A 20,339-nucleotide genomic window follows, 5' to 3' on the forward strand; every position below is an offset into this window, starting at 1 on the left:
GGCGGAAACATTTTTTTTTACCCTCCTAGGGCATTTCTAACCGATCCTCTATAACCGGTTAGTGAAGTATGTTTAGCTTTTTTACTCCACTAACCAGCACCTGGTCGATCCCCAATCTGGCCTAACGGAGTATAATTTTACTCCTTTCTAAATTTTTTACTACTTTTACTCCATGTTTGCTCCACCGAGTAAAGCGGCACATCTCTCCTCGGCTGCCTCTCCTTCCCCTCCCGCGCCGCATCTTCGCCCCCACTGCCCCTCCTACCCCTCCCCGTCGGCATCGGACGGCTGCCGGGGAAGCCTTGTAGGCCTCCGCCGATGTCCTCCACCACCTCCTCGTCCCGCCGCCGGCCAAAAATCAAGGGGATCTGCAGCTGCTGTCGCCGTCACCGGATTTGGCGTTTTCGCCCACCGGCGGCTGCACCTTGTCATGGGTTAGACAAATTGCCAACATCTCAGTTCAGAGTTAGACAAATTCATCAGCCAGAGTTTCAGGCACTCCTTGACAGCCTGTTTTACCCCAGAAAGCATGGCAAATGCAGCACACTGTTGACTCCGCCGTTTTCGATAAATAATCACGCTGCAGTTCTAAATCTGGAGTACATATTACAGCAGAATGATTCTGCATCTCTATCATACAAGCACGGAATGGTTCGACGTCAAGTACAGCTTACAGTTCAAGATACCACAGCAACAACAACAAAAAGGGATCTCTTACAAAGAAACACCACGCCCAGAAACTACCGAGGCATGCTTGAGCGTGCAGGGTAAGCAACTCGCTAGTGCTAGGATCGTTAATCAGTCTACAGCCATCGCATCCGAAGCACCGCCGCTGCCTTCCTCTATGCTCAACTTTGGCTCTTCAGTGGCTGCTCTCAGCTCATCTGCTATGTTCCTTTGCTCATCTTCGATCGAGATTTGCAATTCCTCCACCTGTAATAGGTACCACATTAGAGCAGGCAGAACCATATTCCGGACCCAGCCCCGAAAGAAAAATATGTAGCGGCTTAAAGCAAGACAGTAAAGCACACAATTGAATTCTAAAAATGAAGATAACTGCACTAAATTTTCAGTTTTGAAACTAAAATTAAATGGATGTACTGCTATCATTTGATTGAGAGGAAATGGCTGCATATCCTACACCTAAATGTTGGTGAGCACTGATGTAAAATTCAGTAATTGGTCATGTATAATAACCAGGTTGTTCCTTCCTAAAAATCATGCTGGATTGTGGAAAATATAGACAGGAGAAGTATGAAAACTGAGAGACGTTTGTTAGCTTCATGGAGCCACAGCTCCACTCCTAGAGACCTGCTAGATGACATCCATATCCAAAAGTAGTGTTATTGCAGTACTTTGCAGTGCTTTTTCCTGACATGGCTCCTAACTCGAGGTAGAAATGAATGGTATATATGGCTGGAGCAGCAGCTCCATGGTTCTACCAATGATTCATGATCAAACTTTAACCTTACCATAACTATTTCAACTGATATCCTATCTTACAGAGGAGGAAAATCATGATTCTGAAAGTAAAAGATAACATAACCATGAACTCACCACATGAAGAAGAAGAGCAAACTGCTTCTTCCTAAGCTCTAACGTCCTTGTACATGCTGCACTCTCGGCCTCCAAATTAGCTATCTCCTTCTCAAGATTAGCGATAAGTTTCTCGGTTTCTGACCGTGGAGGCTGCGAGGAAATCAGTTTTCTGATTGCTTCACACTCCTCTTTGTGCTGCCTCTCAATCTTGCTTTGCTCAAGTTGCTTTTTAAGATCCTCAATATCAGTCTGAGCTTGCAAGATTTGTCGCTGGATCTCAACCTGCAGCTCGTTGAAGCTCTCCTTTTCCCTGAGATTTGCATCAACTACAGCCTTGCTTTTTAGAAGAGGCAGCTCAAAAGTGTTTATTTCCTGCAGAAAGGCCTTGTACAGCCTCTCACAATCACTTGTATTGTCTGCATCCTTCTCTACCTCGGTGGCGAAGGACATGAACTTCTTTTGGAGCTTCTTTAGGGGTGGTTCACCCCTGGTAGTTGTGGTCCTAGTCAGAAGCCGATGTTTGATAATCGCATCATCCTCATGTGGCCCAAATGCATAATGTGCAGACATGTCTTCACCCCTCCCGGCAACTCTCCTCCCTTTGGTAAGCATTTCAGAATTTGAGGGATCGACCAACTGAAATCAGCGCAGAGCTAAGAACAGAATAAACTGTATTAATTATAAATCAATTAGCTCAACTGTTTTGAATTGGTGCGTCTGTATGAAAATGCACTTGAATGCTTGCATATCCGTAAACTATAGAACATCTACAAGGCTACAAATTTGACTAACCTATATCCATACATGTACATATGAACATTTGCTCTAACAGCACCTAGCAAGAATGCAAAAAGCACGTGTGTATCCAGGTAGGCTTGGCAATGGGCTGAAATACTATTTGAACCAAACACAACTAAAACAGCACATCTCAAGTTCATCCAAGAATCACTAGAATCAGGGCATTCGTTGTGGGCAACGGAAGGCAAGGCAGCAAGCGGAGTTCTTCACAACAACTACAAGATCAGCATGCTAATTCTAAGAAATTGCATCCATCCACACACACAAAAAAAATAATCCAAACATGCATTGATACATCAAAACCACAGATTGATTTTCACAGATAAGCATACATACAATATCCATCACGCATGCTTGCATACATATATAACAAGTTCACTTCACATAGACACAGACCCATCCGCACTCTGTACCTTGGGAGTACGACCTGGACGACGGTGTTTTGAGGGATGGAGGCTGGCCTGGACACTGGACGTCGAGGCGGGATTGAGGCAGAGGAACAATGGGGCGACTGGGACAACGACCAGGATGGCGGTCGTCCGGCTCCACAGCCTAACCTCCCCGGGCGCACTAGCTGCAGAATGAGGTGACGCTTGGGTACAGGGCGACGGCGGGATGTGATGGAGCTTGGGGACAGGGCGAGCTCAGGCCGGCAGAGGGGCAAGTGTAGCTTCACTACGGAGTGATCTCGGGGTGGCGGCCCGCTAACCCTATCTTCTGCCGCTCACCACGGTGCTGCAGGGAAAATGATTCGGGGGAAGAGAACAGGACTATAACGTACCCCAGAAACTACAAAGGTTTCAAAAACCTCATCCAACAAAAAAATCCAAGAGAAACGGAAGTACAAAACAACTCCTGGGTTTAATAAACAAATTTTTAAATGTCAAAATGGCGAAAAATATGCATGTGTCCTTTTGGGTGTCTGCAAATTCTCATGGGAGAAACACAAATATTGGTTCGGCTGTGGCTTAAAACTAAACAGAAAGCAGCTGTGGGAAAGTAGATGTGGGTTGTGTGCTGTGAGGAAGCTGTAAACCCATTTGGTAACTAGCTGTCTGAACTGTGGTTGTGGGATTGAATACACTAAATACTTGAGAGATTGTTTAGATGCTGTTCAACAATAAGGATCTCAGTAAATGTTGTCTTAGCTGCAAATGATCATGTTATAACTTATAGGTAAATTAACAGACTACCAAGTTTATTTTGTTCATATATTTTTGGAGTAATTAACACCATGAATTGCGCATACTCTTTCTTCAATAAGTCCCACGCTTTTCAATTGCTTCTTCCTAAATGTTTTCTAGGTCCTGGCAAAAATCTTCTCCCCAAATTTTATGTAACCTCTCCGGTTCAACATCCCAAAGGCCTATTATGAACATAAACCTCCTCTTTGCATAACTCACAAGAAACAGTTTGTGTGTTGTTCATCCCAAATTGCCTTTTCCATCTATTTCACAACAAAATACTAGTACCATATAAGGACAAATTGCCACAAAAACATTGCAAGCACTTTGCCTCCACACAAATTTTACATTTCAACTTACACACAACCAACTACAATTTGCAACTAATTCAGCACACACAAATTCTAAAAATACCGCGATTCTGCGGTGCATACATAATACGTACATGAGGAGGAGGAAGAAAACAAGTCATTCAGACAGGTCAAATCAGTGCAGGGGTACAGTCAAAGCAAAGTTTCTCCAGAGGCGTGCAGATAAGATCACTAGAACAGATTTGAGAAAAAAAAATGCAGCTAGTATGAACCAGAGGGGAGCGAGAGAGGAGTAGTACCGTGCGGAGCAGGCTCGGAGATGGGGAGGGCGCAGCTTGGCGGCGACTGGCGGGCGAGGGCGGCTCGCAACTGCGGCCGACGAGGGAGGCGGGCGCGGCCGGTGGTCCGTCCGACTAGCTTGGCGGCGGAGAACAGTCGCGTGGCACAGCTCGAGCGGCGGGTCAGGTACGCGGGGCGGAGGAGAAGGAGACGGGACGACGGCGGAGGCGGCCAGCGGCCGGCGGCGGCGCTAACCCTAGGAGAATCGCCGAGAGGGGATGGGGGAGACGGACTGGCGCGTGTGAGACGGGGCCGGCCCTACCGCTTCGTTATTTCTGAGTGGCAGGAGGTGGGTAATTTCATCCCAACTTCGGGGGTAAGACAGCCTCAAGCCGAACAGGCCGCTGCTTCCCGTTCTCCTCGCCGCCGGCGGCCGGCGTCATGCTCCTCCTCCGGTGCGGCATCCTCGCCCAGGTCCTCTCGCCTCGCTCCGCATCTCCCGTAACCCAGCTCCGCCGCGGCGCCCGTCGCCGCCCCGAGCTCCTCTGGCTTCGCCGTGGAGGACTACCTGGTCGCCCGAGCGCAGGCGCGCAAGGCCTCCGCCAAGCTCTCCCACCTCAGGGCCCCTTCCAACCCCGACGCCGTGCTCTCCTTCCTCGGCCTCTCCGGCGCCGACGTTGCGGCCCTCGTGGCCAAGCACCCGGTCTTCCTCTGCGCCAGAGCGGAGGGGACCCTGGCCCCAGGGCCGGTCCATATATATTCAGGGCCCCGGGGCGAGACGACAAAATGAGACTCTTATGGACAAATAAAAATTCAGAATGCATTCTATTTCGAAAGCAATTCAGTACATAGCATAGATTCATGGTCTAGAGAACTACTCCCTCCGTTCCAAATTACTTGTCACAAATATGGATGTATCTAGATGTATTTTAATTCTAGATACATCTATTTCTAAGACGAGTAATTTGGAACGGAGGGAGTACATTCTAATAGCATGGAAACAATATAGTTCTATAAAAGATCGCTCTTCTAAGGGGCATAAAGAGACAATCATCTCGCTCTTTTAAGTATGAAAACCTTGCCCAAAGTGATAGCAACTGGAAGCGTTTGTGTTATCATGAGATATAATGTTAATGCCTGAGAGCTTACATTAGATTCTATTTTCTTCAATCTGTTCGTTACTCGATGTCTTCACCCGCAGAAAATGTCTCCAAAGCTTCCTGAATATGATGATCAGATATGTGCATCAATATTTATTTCATCCAACTTTGCTTTCCTAATGCATAAAGTAGCAAGACCATTCAATCTTTCCTGTGACATTGATAATCTCAAATAATTTCTCAATAACTTCAACTTTGAGAAACTGCGTTCAGCTGATGCTACAGTGAATGCTACAGCAAATAGAATTCGATAAGCTATTAATATATTTGGAAAAGAGTCTATGTCTCTAACAAACTCGAAAATCTCCATAGCACGCAATGGCACATCAGATTCTGGTATAGTCATTTGTCGTAGTCGTAATTCCGAGAAGAGATCATCTGATTCAACATAATTTTGAGAAACCGTTTCTACAAATTTAGCACAACATTTGCGTAATTAAATATCATTCAATAAAAGTCTTTTGAGCTAAGTAAGAAGCCAAATATACTTCTGAACACTTCAAGTTATTCGAAGAACTACCGTTTCTAACTACCTTTTTTATAAAAAAAATGGCAATTGAAGCTTTCGGTGAGTTTACTAGTTCATCTCTTAAGTTTTTTTCGTTTCCTTTTCTCATTAGTAACCATTTTTTAAAAGATATGTCACCAAACAATTGTAGAAAAACAGTCAATACAAGGAACAAAAGCACCTGAATATGAGCATATGGCTTGATGTCGAATTGTCGATGTAGCTTTCCAGATCTGCAAGGCTGAAACACTCATTCCACATCCCCCCTTCTCATCCCTGGATCCAAAGAAGCTTTGAATTACAGGCCAACAGAAGAGTATGATCTAGGAAGAGAAGAATTGGAGGGAGACGTACCAGCTCTGATGCGGTGATGCCTCAAACGTCTACTTGATGGGGAAGGTTAAGGATGCAAAGAGAGATGATTGGGAAAGAGAATAGCACTATCGGTCTCCATTAATGGGTGCAAGGGAGCGGCACCTCGAATTTGGAAGTGCATGGGAGCGGCGGCGCTGTTCTCTGGGATTGGAGAATTTGGGGGAGGCGAAGAGACTGGAGCTTGACGACATCGATGGAGTGCTGCCGCAGCGGAGCGAACTAGCGATTGTTTCTCGGTCCGTGAGTGCTACCTACGTGCTGGGCTTGGGCTTCCTTTTTTTCCTCTTATTTTTCTGGACCTAAAGACAAAAATATCCTAATACATAAACTGTACTACTACCTGGGCTGGGGCCCCTACCTCCCAGGGGCCCAGGGCGGTTGCCCCGGCCTATGGGCCGGCCCTGCCTGGCCCCCGTCGGCGCCGGCCTCTCGCGTCCCGAGATTGCGCGCCTCGTGTCGATCACCCGGGCCTATTCGGGTCCTCCGAGGACCTCTTCCGTGCGCTCAAGCGTGGCTCCTGCCTTCTCTCGGCCGACCTCGAGAGACGCGGGTGGTCAAGCCCAACGCCGCCTTCCTGCAGGGCTGCGGGGTGCGGGCTAGGTGCTTGCGACATTGCCAGGCTGTGCAGCGCCGTGCCATGGATGCTCAGCGCCAATCCGGAGTGTCCGGGCGATGGCGGCCTGCGCCGAGAGCGCAGGTGTGCCGTGTGCCCCGTGGCTCTAAGATGTTCAAGCTCGCGCTGCAGGCCGTCGCGTTCCTCAGCGAGGAGAAGATCGCAACCAAAGTGGACTACGTAAAGAATTGTAGTTCAGTATTTGATATTTAGGTTGTGCTTAGAAAATATACTATATTTCTGTTGGGTGCATTTTTATTTTTGCCTTTTGATTTTCTTCCTGTATTATTTCTGTTCCTAAATTCTGTAGTTGACCTTACTTTTGCTGGGATACTTTTAATTGTGAAAACCTGAGCTATCTTGGACTAAAGCATGATAAAAAAAATGAAATAGTCTTATCATTTGTATCTGTCCTAACTAAAGCACCAAAACTAAACCAATGGAGAGGAAATGAACGAGTCTTATCATATCTCTATACTATTCAGTCCTTGCATATGTGAAATTGTATCCATTCATGCATATTTTGGCAGAAAACTTGTAGTTTCAAAGTTCAACTTCATAAATCTACAAAATTCAGCCCAGTTTGTTGATTTGAGCTGACCCAATACTTCGCACGACGCTGGCACTTTAAGCATGTTGTCCACCCCATAAGTAGCAAATTGATGTGTCTAGTGAAGTAACTCCGTGTTAGATTGTGCTAATGATGCAAGAGCGGTAACTATCCACTCCACCGTTCCATACCATTCTTTTGAGATTGATGAGTCGTTTTCCCCTGTTAAAACGCAGGAAAGATGTATATTAGAGCTAAGGGAGTGAGATCAGGCCATTCAGCTAATGTACTGAAAGTATCAGTGAGTGATGAATCTGCACACTTGATATCTTTATGTTCTCAAATGGCCATTACAGTTTTGAGTGCAATGCCCTATTTTATCTTTCCAAGAAAGAAGACCCTCAGTTTGGCCATGGATATGATATGGGAGTTTCATTTGAAAAAAATATCAGAAAATTTCCCTTTAAGGGATGATTTTGGACTGAATGACTTACTGGCTGCAGTTCTAGGGACAAGTGGTCTTAAAACTTAACAATGCAGTAATAGCATTATTGTAGATGGTCTACCATTTCAAAATTCTATGGCTGCTAAAAACAAAACCTCCTTATGTTTGCATCAAACAAATGCTTCACACATTCTTGTTTATTTATTTTACTCTGTCGATGAAGCCAGGCAGGTCTCGCACTGCAGATACGGCTACTTGTTTGGTTTCCTTGGAATTCTTGGTCTACTGTTGCCTCTGCATGTGGCGGGGCATGGTGGGGTTCGGTTTCAGCTGGACGAGGGGCTCTTTAGCCAGGTGCATTTGGTTCTCCTTGGGGATTTATAACAAGGGAAGACCCCACCCACAAACACACGCACATTTTCTATCATCGAGAAAGCATTTTATCCAATCAGCAATAAATCAATGGAGATGTGCCCTCAGTTTGCTGCCGCACATTTTCGTGTTTGGTGTACTGCACATTGTTTTAATTATCTTGAATAATCAACCAAGTAGATGCCCTGCAAATACATTTTAGATTAGTGGTTTCATGTCTTGGTCTCATTGTTCTTTGTATGTCCCTGTGAAATTGGACATGGCTTGCTGTGTTCTACTCCCTCCGTTCCTAAATATTTGTCTTTCTAGACATTTCAAATGACTACTACATACGAATGTATGTAGACATATTTTAGAATGTAGATTCACTTATTTTGCTCCGTATGTAGTCACTTGTTAAAATGCCTAGAAAGACAAGTATTTAGGAACAGAGGGAGTACTTACTACTGAATCAGATGTTATTCCAATTCAATCAATTAGGAATAGACATGTTCATATTTTTTCAGTTTAATATATTTGGTAGCAGTCACATCGTTATGTGATTGAGCTATAGGGCAGTCGGGAGTGCTAATCTTCACATCCTAGAGGGATACTGAGGTTTTGTTCTCATAGTAAGGTTTGGAGTAGGACCGCAGGATTTTTTTTTTTGAAATGGTTTAATTTTTTTCGAAACGGGGACTGCAGGATATTGATCAGTGACGAAACCAGTCTTAATTAGTAACACGGGATCCAATTTACGCATTGTATTATTTTTTTGAATTATTTCTTCATGCAATCAAGCAGTAATCATGGAAACTAGAATTCTGGAGCTTAACTTATCCTGCTTTTGGTGTCATACTAGTGGTTGGGACGTGCCATTGGCACGCCTCCTGAGCGTTTATGTGCGCACTTATTTAGCTTACGCACATTCGCGGGTCTAGGTTGATCATTGATGACAAAGAGAGTTCCAAAGCAGCGACAGGTTGAGGTGAAATAGATAGAGAAACGAATTAGATTATGGAATCAGTTCTGAATACTGTAATTTTGTAACCATGTTTGCAATTAAATTTTCAGACAAATGTGATGATGACCATATAATCAGACACCATACTTGTTTCTCTGCGTCACACTCATAAATCTCACTATGCAATACTCTATCTGTCAATCCAAAATAGGTTTAGGGGTCATCAGGTTTATATTCAGAGAAGAACACCCAATAAGAGATGTTATTTGCAAAATAAAGATTATTTACCACTAGATGCATGATGGGTTTTGCACCATTCATTCATATTATGTAAGCAAGCCTTGATTTGATTTATAACCAAGCTAGGACCCTAAATGACAGCACCTAAAATCGGCCTAGTGATCTGTTGAGACAGTTATTTTGGGACGGAGGCTACAACTCATGGGCTAGTGATCTGTTGTAGTCACTATAAATACAAGTCATCCTAGTTTGTAAGCTTCATAGAAAGTCCAACGAAATGCAGGTGATCCTATGAGATCCAGAACAACATCGTTTGGTGAGACTGATGCATCAATTGCACAGTAGTGTATCTACCACAGATAAATGGGTGTCTAACAACATGATATTTTCTTTTTTATCAGCAGTTTGCAGTCTTGCTCACCAAGACCTGCCATAGCGTGAGTAATTTCAGTTGATTCAGCTTGTTGTTCCAAGCAATGAATATAAAAGTATGCTGACTGACGGTTGATTTACTTGCAGGAGCTTGTAGGCGTGAAAAAGAGGGGCTCGCTTCTAAAATACAGCACCTAAAATCGGTGTGTACTCTTTCTGTCAAACCCCATATCTACATTCTGGCTCTGTGTGTGTCCTAAAAAGTTTCAAGCTGACATTGTGGTATTTGCTTCAAGGACATAAAGGAAATCAGGTCTGCTCTTTAGGAAGAGAGGGCAAGTTCAGTAACAGAGCAAGCTGGGCAGGCACAAGAGCATGTACTCAAGACTGACGATGCACAGATGGAAAAATAAACTATACTGCAAGCATGAAATATGTGATACCTGATTAGAACCAAATCTGTGCTCATGGATGTTCGACTTAGTACAATGGAACACACAGAAAAGTTTGTGAATACATACTATATATGACTTGCAAATCACACTTGCTGGACACATAGCGGTATATCAGTATCAGCAAACTGAAGTGAATTCACCAAGTTTATACATTGCCTTCACATCATTACTCAAATAAATCGTACAGTACATAGTCTCGCAATATACATCATTCTATTTTGCCGAATATTTCATTTCAATTGGAAGGAAAAATTGATTGAGAAATTTGATCTGAAATAAATAGCAAACAACTATGGTGCTCAAGCAATAGTCATCTTAAAATCCCAAAAATAAAAGAACTCATTAAGCAATCTGACCACGCCCTCAATGAGCGGGGAACTTGCACCTGCAGTCTGCAGAGGAGAAGAGATCAAACAATCCATATGGGCATACCATCGAGTAGATGGTGCGCGGAAAATGTTGTTGGATTCGAGGTTCTTTTAAGCTTAGAATTATTCGAATCACAATTGACTGTAGTATTTGGACTCTATCAGTATCAATTGCTTGTGATAGGTGTCTGATATACATGACCAGTTGCTAGCTTCCCTTTCAACTCTCAGTTTCAACACACAATAATTCTTCCTAAGTCACTTGCAGTTTGGTGTCCCATATTCTAGACCGTGCTACCTCTGTTTTGGTAAGAACTTGTGCATCCGCATATTGTTCCATTGCAATCAGTCGCACATCTTAGGAACAACATGTCATGGATCTTATTTCCATTATCATCTCAATTCTTCATCACTCCAGAATGAGCGTGAGTAGATTCAGTGAGTATGTTGCTTATAAGTGGTAAAGAAGACTCCATCTGTAAAATAATATAAGACTTTTTAGATCACTACTTTAATGATCTAAAAGATCTTATATATTACCTCACACAGGGAGTATGAGTTTGCCAAGCACCTAGAAGAGATCATAGATAACCATAGGAAACTATTATGGGTTTCCAGTTTCTTCGAAAGTGGGAAACTTCAGGACACAGTTCCTGAGGAATTCCATAACTATTTAACCATACTTTATCTACAGGCGAAACAGGAATCTATGTGTTTTCTAAATCAATCAGTCAATGACAAGCTGCTTAGGGCACCTAGATGCCTAACATTGAAGACTATGACAACTCAGAATAGCTATGACCAGAACGAAGATGATCTGGAAGCATTATGTAATCCAATAAGAAACTTCCTTCAAGCGGAAAGTATTGTTATTGGAAATAAGGAATGTTCAGCCATCATCTCTGACCGTAAGTACAGGCCTGCAGTTTGTATTTGAATTGTCATGATATTTGAAGCAGCAGAGCACTTTTCAATCAATTACGAGAGGCATTCGCTTCTCTGATCTTCATCCCACCAATGCGTTGTACGACTCTCCACCCCCTTTTCCTCCCTCATGAAATCCTAATTTCCCGCAATGAAATTCGATTTCGAGTTCTATTCGATACTGGTAGGAGAAGAACCCGACTAGGCATTCTTAAAAAAAGAGGGGAAGTTTCAGCTCCACTGTCTATTATGTGGTTAAGGAGGCTGATGGATGCACCCCAAGTGAAACTAATTTACATGACCACCCAGATCCACTAAGATTGATTAAACAGTGGGGAAATGCTATGGGTATCCCTAGTTCCTTCTTGACACCGATCCTCATGATGAGTAGGAATGTACTTCTGCACACATGTTATTCCTACCTTTTTGTTATCTATCTAATGCTTGACTGGTGAGTTGGTGAATCCTTGACTGTTTGTAAGATATTGTATACCCTGAATCAAACCGGTGCTGCTGTTTTACTAAAAGTTATTATCCCTATGCGAAGGGCACGTGCTCTACTGGCTAAATCTAAAGTAAGGCTTTTCTGTACATTCTCTTGCCTGTTTTTAGCTCCAGTCATCAATCTTTTTTGCAACACTCACCCTCTGCTGTTACCTCATTATTTTCATGATTCCTTATTCTGTGATACTGTTCTTCAAACTGAACTTATAGAAGCTCAAACCAGTTCCGACAGAGAACCTTGAAAGTTCTTCACTGAATGAGTTGGGCCCATTCCGTCGAAGAACTTGAATCACACGTCTGCACAACTCTTCTATTTCATGGGTAAAGTATTGCATGAACGCGCAACCTGCATGAACGCACAATTGACAATCAGTGTCATACTTCTGATTGTATTGAAAATGAACATTGTAATAGTAAAGTATTGCTCGCCTCCTGCCATGAGGAAACATGGTTCTACAAACGACTTTTAATTCTTGCTCTTGTGGCATCATCAAACTCTTTCTTAACAATGCAGCCCAATGTAGAAAACTCATTGAATAAATCCACAAAGAAAGATATACCAGACATTCCCTTTCTGAAAAAGACAACAAAGATTCATCTATGGAACTAAGGTTAGAACATCAGTTTCCATAGCTGAAATACCAAGTTAGTTTCAGAGAAACAACACAGTTTAATATTAATAATATATCATGTAATTACTCATCCGTGTTTTCCGTAACAAATACAATATCCTGCTAGAACAACTACCCTGGAAATTGCGGTTGAATCGGAAAGCCTTGTACGTGCTCAATATCACCATGCATTCAGAACATGACACCAACCAAATTGTCTGACCATGGAGAGTTCAAGCAGTAATGAATTATCATTGGGTGAAAAAAGTTCTAAAAAATGTGCGTAAACTGAAGAAGCATATATCATCTTGGGGAGCCTCTTCCTATGCTTGGCATTCTATTAGTGCAGTAGATGCTCCCACACGGCGCGCGCGCACACACACACACAAGAGAAGGAATCAAGAAATACCCAAGGCAACAAATGGATATCAAAGAGAAAAACCAGAAGAAGGCGAGAAGAAACCTTGTGCGTCGCTTCATCTTGTAGCCGTTCCTGGGGGCGGTGACCATGAAAATGTAGCAGGGGGCGGGGCTTCCAGGGAGAGTGGGATGGCTACATTTAAAAATAGAGAAGATGTACCAGTATTTTGTTCTAAGTAAAAGGTATTCAGGCGTGAAAATTAGCCCTGATTTGAAGTGCCTTTTCATGTCAGATGTTACTCTGATTAAATAATCACCATGCATAGTAAGCATTTCGCAATTTCTTCACTAATAATGGGTGCAATATAAGAAGCAATATACTCCAAGGCACATACAGTTTGATGCAAGATGCATGGCTGAGAGCCTGAGACAGATGGATTAGAAAAAGATTGGAATTAATGGATGCAGGTACTACACAGTTTTATATGCTGACAATTATGCACAATGTAATGAATTGTCAACAAACATCGAGAGGTCTTCTGGTGTTACTAATTTTCAATGAGGTCATCCACGTTTTCAGCGGCATAAACATTCATTGGGATCTACTAAAGAAATCCATGACACATACTGAACCCCAGTATTCACCCCAAAAGCATGACTTGGACAATTGGACATGGATTGTAACAACATGACCCAGATTCATACATACCCACACTCAACTCTGACATTCCAAATAACCACATGGAAAAGGAAACGACCCCCCAAATTAAGAGACAGCTTCACTGAAGCAACGCTAGCTGTGACGTAATCTATAAGGTGTCGAGGGGGCTAGTGATTGATGCACACCTATTTAACTCACCTAGCATTTTGATAAGTTCACCCAAGAGATCATTGAGCAGGACGCGCTTATGCTTCTGCCTCTTGGATTTGTGGATTTTCCTTGGTGCTTTCTTCTTGCACTTGCCATCGGTGACATGCCTGCGAATTGAAAGCTACTACATCAGCAACAATGGAACACAGGCACAGCTCTCTTGCACAGTAGGTACGGTACACATTATGTTCATGCTAACAACATCTGCTATTGAGATGCTTAAATCACACTTCATGTTTCTATTTTCTAAATTAAAATAGACATCGGTACAGCAGAAAAGAAACACACAAATAGGTAGCCAAATTACCTCACAAAGCTATTAGCAAGGTAGTAGCAAAATCCTGAGCTCCATCCAGTTCTTGCTTCGTTTCCACTATGGCAAGCACCCCCTGCCGCTGAAATTGCTGATGAATATGACAGTGAAAAAACAGGGGAATTGACCCAAGGAAGTATCCAGACTGTGTGCTGTTCATTGGGAGGCGGCTGACTAACTAACTATTGATGGAGTGGAAGAAGACCGGTGGCTTTCGAGCGGTGGTGCAGCCTGCTGTTGAGAAAGCCTGTTGATGGAGTGGAAGAGGACGGCGGTCCGGCCCTGCTACACCACCTCTTCTCTCTCTCCCTCTCATCTTCTCACCCCTCGCTCCTCCCCAGACACCCCCACACTCTCCTCCTCCTCCCCCGTCTCATCCACCCCTCCTCGTCCGGCGCCGGCGGTGGCAGCAGCGGGAGAGGAGGCGGGGGTCGTGGGGGAGACACGCGGGCTAGGTCACGGGCATCGGCGGCGGCGGTAGGACAGGAGGCGGGGGTCGCGGGGAAGACGCGTGGTAGCCAACGCGTTTTTTTTGTCGGTACCTGTGATGACGTGGATAGCAGAACGAGGCGCCCATGACGCGACTGTTAATGGGTTTAATGCTTTGATAATGGACTAAGGGGGTGCTTGGTTCACAAGTCCTAGGACTTTTTCTAGTCTCAGGGACTAATCAAAAAAGACTCTCTAATAGAGTCTTTTTCTAGTCCCTGTAGAAAAAGTCTCTCCCGTTTGGTTCCTAGGGATATTTTAGGGACTTTTTCTAGTCTCTGAGACTAAAAAGTCTCTGAATCAAACACCCCCTAACAAATTGGGTTCACTATCCTCCTGTTCATTCAGTAGCCAGATTTTTATTTAGTCTGACTGTATATAAAGAACCAGCTATGTATATCTCTGTTCCAGTAGTTATGACAAATGCTGCATGTAAAGAAGTGTTTAAAGTAAAGTGTCAAGATAATCCGGAAGGGAAACTTTCATCTTATTAGTGTATGTTTCAAAAAGAGTTGGAGTGCATTTTTGTGATCTTTGGGAACACATTTATTGAGTTGTTTTGATGGACATTAACATTTTTTATGGACAGTGGGTCATATATTGTATAAAAATATATTGAACTATTGACCAGAAACACTGAAGTCGGAGATTACAAGACTGCTTTTGTAGTTTCTAAAGAAATGGAAGATCCCTCGATTTGAACGGTATTTGTTATAGAATGACCCAAGTTGAAGTTCAATAATAAGGCCGGTTGGCCATTGATCTGTTCATACTGGTACCTCAGAACCCCACTTTTTAACTCAGCAATGGATAAGTGATTCAGTGTGGTAAAAACAGATTGACCATTTACATATGCGTGTCTGCATAACCAGAGTTCTTTCACTTTCTCAGAGAATTGATTGTTGCATGAATGTGCTACAGATCATCAAAGCTGCCACAGGAGTAGAAGAGCAAAGAATTGTGACCTGGATGAAAATTGATCAGTCTATGCCCCTATGAAGCTGATGACATTCTGTATCATTTGCCTGTGCACCCCGGTTAGTGACCGGACAAAAGAGAGAAAAAAAAATGACTCAACCAGACCTCTCATATCATCCCTATACGCCCTGGCTGTTCGCGAACCCTCATATTGAAGACAAGTGTAGGAAGGATATAAGGCCTCGCGGACGCGCCATGTCAAACTGCCACGTAGGACGCGTCCCACCCCGGATCACCTTTTTTCTTTCTTTATTCTTTCTTTTCTTCTCTCTCTTCATCTCCATCAATCACGTGTAGTAGCTTTATTAAGGAATTGTCATACGATCCCGTTGACTAGCAACAAGGAAATCTGGGTTACATCTAGCCAGCTTTCAGTCCCATCAAGTGAACAAGCATGTCGAGCATAATGATGGGCTGGCATATTCGCCTCCCTACCGGCATGGGTAACCAAGAGAGAGAGAGAGGGGCAAAACTAGCTTCGATCTCCTCCAATTCTGTTAAGATAGTTGCTGCAATCGACCTTGTATTACTGCGCGACTTTCATAGATTGACCAACTTCAAGTTGTCAATCTCCATTACCACATGTGAATAACCACGAAGTTGAGCAGAGATCATGCCTTCATGAAGAGCTATGGGTGAGGCAATTTGTGCTAGGGAATAATAATTGAAGAGGCACATGGCTTCAAATCTATGTTTAGCTAGGGGATTACAAACCCTCCGTATCTGTCTGGATGCATCCTGTGTCTAATCTCAAATTCTCAATACAACTCCCTACTCTAAACTCTCATTCCCCTTCTCAAATATTGCCAAACACCCTGTGAATATATTATAATTGAATTGATCTTTTTCTTGATTTCCCCTCAATCAAATAACTTCCAAAGAGCTGGCCTTTACTTGGACTGGAGATTGCCACATCACATTTCATAAGCTTTTGCCAGGATGTACTTACAAAGGTGAGGGTGAAAGGCCCTGTCAATGCCTAAATTAAACCTCATCCAGGCGCATTTACAACCCAAGGGAGTATGTTTTTGCAAAAGTTTATAGTTAACACCACCTATTTGCTGATATTAGAGTTTTTCTTTGTCCGGTTTTAAAATCAATTTTGAGAAATATGAGCAAATCTTGTCCTGTTCTTCTGCCACTTTGCCTCTTGGATATCTTGGGATTCCCATCAATTCAACGAAATTGCAAAGCAAGAACTGGAAAGAAAGCGAAGGGCAAAGTGGCAAAGTAGTTGACAAGAGACTCCACATAATAGCCTAGCTCAGTGAAGCATCAACCAAACAGCCACCGAATATGAAATATGCCTGGCATATTAGACTGAAATACAATCTCTGAGTCTATATAGGATCAGCACGAACTCAGATGAAAACATCCACAGGTTGACCTCGGATGCAGGCAGGTAGCCGTTAGGTAGTTCTGATTCGGATGAATTTTGGGTCTACCAGTCACCAGAGAATACAACTCAACGTAAAAATAAAAGGATTTGACAGCAGTAGCGCTTCATCAAGACTTCAAGAAGCCATAAGCAGCAGAAGTAAGGTCAGTGACGGACGTCCAATTCGCCAGGTCTTGCCCTTGAGTGGCGCGTCAGGCATCAGTGAGCCTTGCCAGCGATAACAATCTACCACGGTCTGCAAAGATACCATTCACACAGATCAAAACCAACATCCAACTTAGCATTTACAGATTGATTTGATATACACACCATGTGACAGAAAATAATACAGTAGAATGATTCTAAGAAAAATCTGAGACAAAGTAACAACATAATAATACAATATCTACAGCTCCGCATGCATATTGTATATTCGAATTGAGTAAGTTTCCGATGCCAAGTATTCTCAGTTTGCACTAGTAGCTACACGCAAATGGACTGGCTACATCTATATGTCAAGATAACAACTGTTAATTACAGTATGACATTGTTGACAAACAGAACAAACAAACACATAAACGCGGTAAAGAGAATGCAAGGACAACGGACAAGCACAAGTTTGTTTTAATATTTAGCAATGTCCAGCACGAGTTTGTAGTCATTAGTTTCTTTCTGTCGGTATGGAATGTAACGAGAGGCTTAGAATAATGTTTTCCCTATTTCGGTATTTCCTTTCCATTCCCATAATCTACCTTTCTCTTTTTAGCTTTCCTTGTATGGACATTTTATTCCTTCTTTGATACAACTATGCGCAGCATTCAATTTTTCAAAAGAGAAGCAATAATGGCTCTAGAGAAAAGTAGAAATGATGCAATTGCCCCAGCTTCCCATGGACCGGTCCATGTAATAGCACAAGGATAATAAGACTTGAATCCATAACTCACAAATGACCACATAGGTGCCTTTTTGCTTAATGACAGCATAACCTTGACACAAAATTTTCAAGTTCTTAGTGAAATTGTAAAACATCTGACTTCAACCTGTTACATGATGTTTTCAACCTATTTGAAATGATGAACATATTACTGCGAAATCAAATTGTGACTTGGATTTTGTATTTCCATTTGTTTGTCCAAAAGGTCTGACAGTGACACTGCTACTTGACATCCCGGGATGAAGATCAGACCAACACCGAACCTGATATAAAAATTTCATGAAAAGGAAATGGAGACAGATAGACTACACACTATTCTAGTTCCAAGTAGCTCAGCAGAGCATTTGCCAAGAAGTGACAGAAATATGACTGATATGCTAAACAAAACCCAACTTCTCAATATTATGATCAGAATGAAATTGATCCTATTGACCTGCACCATCTGTGTGTAAACTACTAAGGCAGACTAAGAAATCATGTGATCTTTGCTAACAGTAACAATGCCATGATCTGAGAAGATACCATGCAGAAAACTCATAACCAACGCTTACTCAGCATTTTACTTTGGTGAGCTATGTGCTAGTGGGGTTTACAGAGCTTGAGCTTGAGATGTGAGCTTTTAGCTATGCCAGAAATAACAGATTTTTTTCCAAGTAAGGTAACAGGCAAATACTAGATTGACAAGGCTGTATGCATATTTAGCAATTCAACCAATGCATATCATCCTGGTCCTTAACAGATAAAATCTCATAACAAAAATCATGCTCTGTTTTCAAATGTCATATGTTCAGTTTTATCTAGCATACACAAATTCGCCTCTGGCAAGATCTATACGGGTATACAAACTAACAAATATTACTTGCAATTGCAATATAACTGATTGACTAATTGTTCACAAATTTATGGAAGCTGTAAAATGAAGGACAACAGTACCATACCAGGAGTGTAGAAGCTCATGTAGGGTAAGACGGAAAAGTAGACCGCAGGTTCATCAACCTTCTTCACCAGTCCGGACTTGAGCTCGATCCTGAATAAGCCACCCTCTGTTCTGACGAAGATGACACACAGACCCTCTGCGAAACCAACCACACTTGCTCCATTGCCTTTGAGGGGTTTGGCCATGGGCATGATTTTCTCCAGGTCAATGACCATGCACTGTACCCATTTTGCAGCTCCCTTCACCTTCCTTGACCAGAGATGCAGACTGAAATCCTGAACACCAGCGAGCCCCAGTGAATTGTCCTCCATGACCATGAGGGCAATGAAACCATTGTACGCTTCTGCATCTGGTGGTGGTGGGTCAATCACAGACAAGCGATTCTTGCCGCAGTCATACTTGGCAATGGCACTAGACCGCGAAAGTGTGAAGTAGACTGCATCTCCAATTGCGGCTACTCGCCTAGGCTGGACATAGGGTATGTAGTACCTTCTTTTTGCAGTTGCATCCCGCTTGTGCCGGGCATAGCATTCACAGCTATCGTCGAGAGATACCGGCGCACTCCACGCACCTGTCACAGATGAGTACACACTCGCCTTGACGACTTCCTCGTGGTCATCAGTGGCCAGGAAGACCACGCGGAAGGGGCCGCCGTGGCAGTTGAGATGGTCGCAGCCGGCGGCGGCGCAGAAGACCGCAGCGGTGTAGATCATCCAGTCGATGTCCGGCTCGGGCACCACGTGGCGGTCGCCGTTGACGGGGTCCCAGACGAGCAAATCCACTTCTGGGTCCTGCAGCATGTGGATGAGGACGCGGCCGTGGCGGCAGTCGAGAGGGCGCGTGCGGCGGCCGTCGGAGCCTGGGTGGGGGAAGTCGGGCATCGACGTGGTGGAGGCGAAGCGCGCGGCGGGGTCTCCGTCGCAGACTTGGGTCCTGTGGAGGAGGCCGAGCAGCGGAGGGGCGCCGTGGAACGCGCGGTACCGGCGGCGGAAGGCAGGGTCGCAGATGACGCGGAGCCAGGGCTTGCAGACGAGGGCGGCGCGGAAGAGGTGCTCGGGCTCGTCCGGCGGGAGGCGGAGGAGGATCTCTGCGACGACGTCGTCAACGAGGTTGACCTGCTGCTGCGGCGGCGGCGGCGACGACGCCATGGTGCGCTAGCTCGTGGGGTTTGGGTGGGGTTCGGACGAAATGGGAAGTAGCGAGGAGCGAGGGTGAGGGGTCGGGCCTACTTGGTTGGGTCGTTCGACCGGTCCATGACCTGATTGGGCTGCCTGGCTCGCCAGTTTTTTTAGGTAATAATACCAGTGATGCCTAAACTTGTCAGCGATGTTCTAAACTTAAAAAATACATCAAACTGGTTCTCTAACTTACTGATATGGTTCAAATACGGTTCAAATCACATCCAGATACGTATGTATTGTTGACTAGACATGCCAGCGTGACGCGAGACCCACTGCAATGCCGAGACAGGCCGATATGGAAAAAGTGCGTCTAAACGACCATCAGGTCTCACCTGTCAGTGCACAAA

General features: G+C 43.9%; 2 protein-coding genes across 3 annotated transcripts; both read right to left on the reverse strand.

The window, feature by feature from the left end:
• Positions 1–539: 539 nt before the first annotated feature.
• Positions 540–4,808, reverse strand: LOC123131971 (THO complex subunit 7B). 2 transcript variants are annotated; one of them, XM_044551708.1, is made up of 3 exons: positions 4,132–4,808; positions 1,558–2,208; positions 540–933 (listed from the first exon to the last, which is right to left on the reverse strand). In XM_044551708.1, the coding sequence occupies exons 2-3, from the start codon at positions 2,149–2,151 to the stop codon at positions 799–801; spliced, it is 729 nt and encodes a 242-aa protein (XP_044407643.1). In that variant the 5' UTR covers positions 2,152–2,208; positions 4,132–4,808; the 3' UTR covers positions 540–798. The 2 variants fall into 2 exon arrangements, with proteins under 2 accessions (XP_044407643.1, XP_044407642.1); XM_044551707.1 differs by having other exon boundaries at positions 1,558–2,192; positions 4,132–4,803.
• Positions 4,809–16,855: 12,047 nt separating this feature from the next.
• LOC123130254 (uncharacterized) lies at positions 16,856–19,996 on the reverse strand. Its single transcript, XM_044550194.1, has 2 exons — positions 18,813–19,996; positions 16,856–17,196 (listed from the first exon to the last, which is right to left on the reverse strand). The coding sequence occupies exons 1-2, from the start codon at positions 19,957–19,959 to the stop codon at positions 17,153–17,155; spliced, it is 1,191 nt and encodes a 396-aa protein (XP_044406129.1). The 5' UTR covers positions 19,960–19,996; the 3' UTR covers positions 16,856–17,152.
• Between the last annotated feature and the right edge of the window lie 343 nt (positions 19,997–20,339).

Source organism: Triticum aestivum, chromosome 6A (genome assembly GCF_018294505.1).
Source record: "Triticum aestivum cultivar Chinese Spring chromosome 6A, IWGSC CS RefSeq v2.1, whole genome shotgun sequence".
NCBI classification, from domain to species: Eukaryota; Viridiplantae; Streptophyta; class Magnoliopsida; order Poales; family Poaceae; genus Triticum; species Triticum aestivum.